Raw genomic sequence first — 5,041 nt, forward strand, 5'->3', positions numbered from 1 at the left:
TGTGAAGTAAGGCCCTGATTCGGGGCTTCACGCGTCTTGGGCACGTTCGGGTGAGCCCTTTCTTTAAAGTCCGCATTTCTGCCTACAGTTTGTAGCCAATTGAAGGTTTGTGAAAAGTGTAATCGTGGATTCATTTCTTAGTTCTCATGTGTTTAGAGCCTTAAACTTGGTCTAATTATACAAGTTAGGGGTTTACTGGGTTTGCCACTCCGTTCACAAATCCGCTATTGGCATTCGGCGAATCTATGTTACCTCGATATTCGAGTATTGTGCAGGAGGCTAAATCGAAAAGTGCGCGATGCTGTAAGGTACAGAAGTGGCTCGGCTCGGCTATTGTGTCCTGGGTGGGCTGGATCCGGTGACATACCTTAATGTCTGGGGTCGACGTCTTCGCGCAGGGGCTTATCCGACTTTATTACGTCTGGAAAAAGGTGACCACTAATTGACCGGCAGGTGCGTGGGCGGTGACAGCAAATCACACGAAAGCCACCCGCCAAAAGCTAGGTGGTTGAGAATATTAATCATACAAGTTGCAAAATTTGTTGTCGTTCTGTTCTCTCGGGCTTAGCGAAATACATGCGTTCCGGCAGGGGTCGTGGGGTGGGCCGGAGTTGTAGGAGCCCCAAAGTGACCACCAGTGACCATAATGAAAATCCCGTGTCGTCCGGCGGGTGATATGAACGGTCCTTGTGTGGGGATCGCTTCGCTTGAATGTAACGATTCGTCTTCTCGACGTGTGAGGTAAAAGACGGAGGTAAAAGGGGATAAGGGAGCGGGCTAAACACAGCGGGACCTCATATCTCATTTGTGTCTCCGTGTGCAGCCGGACCGCACGGGGCCGACGTAATGCTCCTCCACGACGGAAACACGTCGTTGGGGAGAGAAAAATTGACACCACAGAAAATAGCAACATGACTGAGTCCGAAAATGCAAAGTCGCGTTGGTTGTGGCTAGTTGCACCTCAAAGGGGTGGGTAAATAATCTTACATTCAGGCACCCCTGACAAACCAAAATATTAAACTGGCAATCAGCTTGACACTTACAGGTGTCGGGCGGGAAAGTCGGACGGACGGGCCAAGGTGCGGGTTTTGTAGCTGTAAAGTGGGTAAAACCTCCCAGCTCCACACTAGTGCAAGTGCACATTCAGGGTGATCTCCAGTTGAACACATGATATATTAGTGCACGACATGCCATTTGAATTATCGATGAGGTGAAGAGGGCAGTCTGGGCAGGTCAGGTTTCCCCATCTCTTCATCATTGCAGACCAGATAGTAGTTTTTTAATTGAAATGAGAAGCGTATCCCAGAATTTTTGTGTAATCATTGTGTTTAGCTCATTTAAAACTTGGCCTCTTAATGCTATTTTTTTTTATACTTTTCAGTAAGTGAAGACTCTGTCGATGTTTTCCCTATTTGACGGCGGTGCGTCCCGTTGTTGCAGACATCCTGTGGCCGCTCCCCGTCTGCCTCTCCCTGGACCACACACGCACGGCGCGCGCATGCACAGGTGAGGCGTGAGGATGAATCAGATGGTGTTATCTGTCAAACACGGTCCTTGGGGGAACGCGTATCCATGCGAAATGTGCGCGCGTGCCTTGGCCTACCTCGCCGACGGCTTCTTCTTGTGCCTCCGACGTTGCCGATGTCTCTACAAAGAAAGGAGGGGAGGGGGTGTAATTTGGCGTATTTCGCAAACGTACCGTAACCACGGTTCAAAGTAATATAGAATTGTATGAAAGAAAACAAGTGGTGACAGTTGCTTGCTCGCTTCTTCACCACGGTCGTCTTCCTTTGACGGAGCGTTCTGAAACTCGGTGTTAAAACGAGTTGATTGGTACTTGTGTGCCCCGGTCGAACAACAGAAGCACTGACTGTACTCGTCACATGCCAAATTTTCGCGCCGACTGCCTCACTGCCTAAGGCGGTGGCTCCAGCCGTTTGCTTTTCAACTCACCTCCTGTGCGAGCTGCCTGTCAAGCTCGTTAATTTTACGGTCACAAAGCTTGATTGAGAACCAGAATTCCTGTTGCGCTGCTACGTTGTGGACGGCATTTGTAGAGGAGAAACAGTTTGTTTGCCACCAGGTTTTCGCTTTTGCTCTTTCTTGGGTGAACGAAGGGAGAAACCCTCACTGCAGCAGCGACCAAAAAGTAAAAAGCAAAAAAGTGGAGGGATAGGTTGTGAACGCAGAGGCGCATCGGAAGGCAGAGATCTGCATTCAGCGCCCCACTAAAACGATTCCATAAACAGGGGTACTTGTTTGCCGATACGTGTGGCGCCTGCAGATGCAGAGTGGCCAGGCACGACAAGAATCTGACGCTTTCCCCCTGCAACACGGGAAGAGGGCGAGAGAGACAGACAGAGAGACAGAGATGAAATTAAAAGAATAGGGGTGATTGTCAATTTGTGGCATGAGGAGTTGATGATGGATTCAGCGCGGTGGTAGAGAGGCTCATACCTTCCGAAGAAAAGAACCATCTCTCTGCGTACCGCTTAGCATAATGAACCTCGGCGACATGCGGCATTTCGCCCATCGTATTTTCTGACGCCGGAGCGGACGGGAAGGGCGTTGCAGTCATACCAGTACCTGGCATTTCTCATCCTCTTCCTTTTTCACAGATCGGCGTTTTTAGAAATCTATCGCCCCTTCTAGTTTATTATTGAAGTCGACCAAAGGAGCGACCACTATAACAGTCTATAACCTCAATCGTCATGTGTCGAGTCAATATTATTTGCGAAACCATGAGGAATGGAGAGGATAGCTAACACAGAAAGGGCCACAGAGTAGGGGGAGGGGACACGGGGAGATTGAGCGGAGTGAGCGAGAGAGAATGCTGAACAGCTGCAGTAGCATGTGGCTGCAGGGCGTGCCTGAACGCCAAACACCTCAGAGTATGAAATATGACCTTTTTCCACTTGGCAAACCCGAAAGATAAACATAAAATACGGCATAGTAAAACTATCTTATAGTCATTATAATAAATGAAAATTATTTTTCAGCTGGGCAGATACCTTCCTCGCGGGCAGATTGGCAATCGCAGAAACTTGTTGCCGCGACGGGTGCGTGTAAGTGCGGAGCACATTCAGGGGAAAGCCTTTCGGCCGGGCAGGGGTCAAACAGTGCTTTTTGATGAGGTGGGCGTCTGACGGCGGCCGAGCGCGCGTCTCAAAGAAAGTGAAAAATAGTTTGATTTGTCCCATCTTCCGCTGAGGTGGCGAGGGCGGTGCGGCGCGGTCCAGCTGTCCACACAATTACGAGGGCAACAAATCACAGGGAGGGTGGCAGTCGGTCGTCCCCTCCACTGCATCGATGCGAGAGGTGGCGGACGGTGGCGATAGAGACCCGCTCTTATTTCAAAGCGACGAGAGAAGGAAAGACTTTTTGGTCGTCTTCGGACGTGACCCGCACCGGCAGCCGCCGGCCGATGGCATTCGAGAAAGAATGCGGCGCAGACAGATGTCGCGTCGAGACAAAACTTCTCTGCGCCCGACTCGCTCGCCCCCGAGGCAGCGCCCCGCTCGCCGAGAGCGTGCGAGAGAGACGCAGAGAGGGAGCCGCGGCCACGGCGCACCAGGTGTTGGCGTGATTTTCGGACCGATATCAATTTGAAGGATTGTGCGATTTGCCACACCACCCTCTTCACTGCTTAAAAACATAAATATTTTCAAGACATAAAGTTTCATAAATTTCTCACCGGCAGCGCATAGCACACTGAAGACGCGATGAATGAAAATCTCGAAGCGGCCGCTCGTCGCACCGAAAGTCTCTCACACACAGCCAGGAACTGGCGTTCAGTGTGAGGGATTGCTGCCCCTAGTGCTGGAGTGTTAACAAACAGGGTAACAACGCACAAATTATTTATGGCGAGTAGCTGTGTAAACGTTCCCACACACCTCCACTGGTAGAAGCTCGGCCCGTCTTCGAGATTTATAGAGTTCCCTTCAATTAAATTTTAATTTGAGTGACGTTATATGATATTTTTCTCTTGTTTGTGCGTTTGCTGTCTTATATGCGGGTGGAGCGGACCCCCCCCCCCCCCCCCCTCTCTCTCTCTCTCTCTCTCTCTCTCTCTCTCTTTCGCTCTCTCTCTCTCTGTTGCGACAGCCCCCGAGCCGCTCTTTGCGGGGCGGGGGTGGTTCGCAGAACTTTCTATTGGAGGAGCAGATCACAAGAAGAGTCTGGGGACAGTATTCAATTTTGGCACATGAAAACATTCCCCACCCACCCTCTATAGGTGGCCTGCTTTATCCTCCGTATTTCTATCTTCCTCCTCTCCTCCTTTCTCCCGGCGTGTCCCCACATCCCTGTTTTCCCCTGTTGCCGTCAACCACGAATGCTTCTGAAGGTGATAATATTGTGGCTCCCAGCCTTGTTCCCACGCCTAGGCCGCCCCGGGTCCCTGGCCACAGATGCGCGCGCTCACACACGCACTCACTCACACTCACACACGCATCCTCACGAACAGGCGCACTCATACCGCACGGCTGACAGGCGTGCGCCAACGGAACTCACCGACACTGTGTGATTGAATGTGTTAGGATAATGAGTGTTTAAAATTGATTTCTAAACCTATGAGGGCACGAAACACTCGAATAGTGTTGTTAAAAGCCTTGGGATGCTGAGTAGCACCCACGGCTGTTGGGTGTGTCGTGGTTTGATCTCTCCCGTATGCAAAAGAAACCAAAACTCCGGCAGGGGGAGCGGGGAGCGCCCTCTTGCCACGGCCCCATGCCCCATGCCTCTCCACAACAGAACACGCAAGGACAAATGCGTCGGCACAATCGACTTCACAAAATTGTGTCACAGAGGCAAGTCACCTCCGATGCTATCTCGCTTTGTCGCCACCTCCCGCCCCTATCTCCTCGCTGTCTCTCTTCCCCTTATTCACATCGTTTTGGGAAGAATGACTGATCAAACTCGACGATTTCTGCTCTTTGCCCTGGGAAAGCCGTCGGAGAGTTATTCATCCAGAAAAATTTCATCTTGATGTTTTCTCGTTTTGACATGTTTTCCAAGGACTTGCACTAAAATAATCACACTG

The 5,041-nt window shown here is 50.9% G+C and overlaps 1 protein-coding gene across 1 annotated transcript in view; it reads left to right on the plus strand.

Moving 5' to 3' along the window:
• The window catches only part of LOC127749707 (uncharacterized), an 84,727-nt gene extending 82,988 nt beyond the window's left edge, over window positions 1-1,739 (plus strand). Inside the window, exon 4 of the mRNA XM_052269044.1 lies at window positions 1,441-1,739. Within this exon, the coding sequence (XP_052125004.1) occupies window positions 1,441-1,704 (264 nt within the window). The 3' untranslated portion in view covers window positions 1,705-1,739. The remainder of the gene's footprint in view (window positions 1-1,440) is intronic.
• Window positions 1,740-5,041: the final 3,302 nt, after the last annotated feature.

Source organism: Frankliniella occidentalis, unplaced genomic scaffold (genome assembly GCF_000697945.3).
Source record: "Frankliniella occidentalis isolate FOCC.00 unplaced genomic scaffold, Focc_3.1 Scaffold81, whole genome shotgun sequence".
Taxonomy (NCBI): domain Eukaryota; kingdom Metazoa; phylum Arthropoda; class Insecta; order Thysanoptera; family Thripidae; genus Frankliniella; species Frankliniella occidentalis.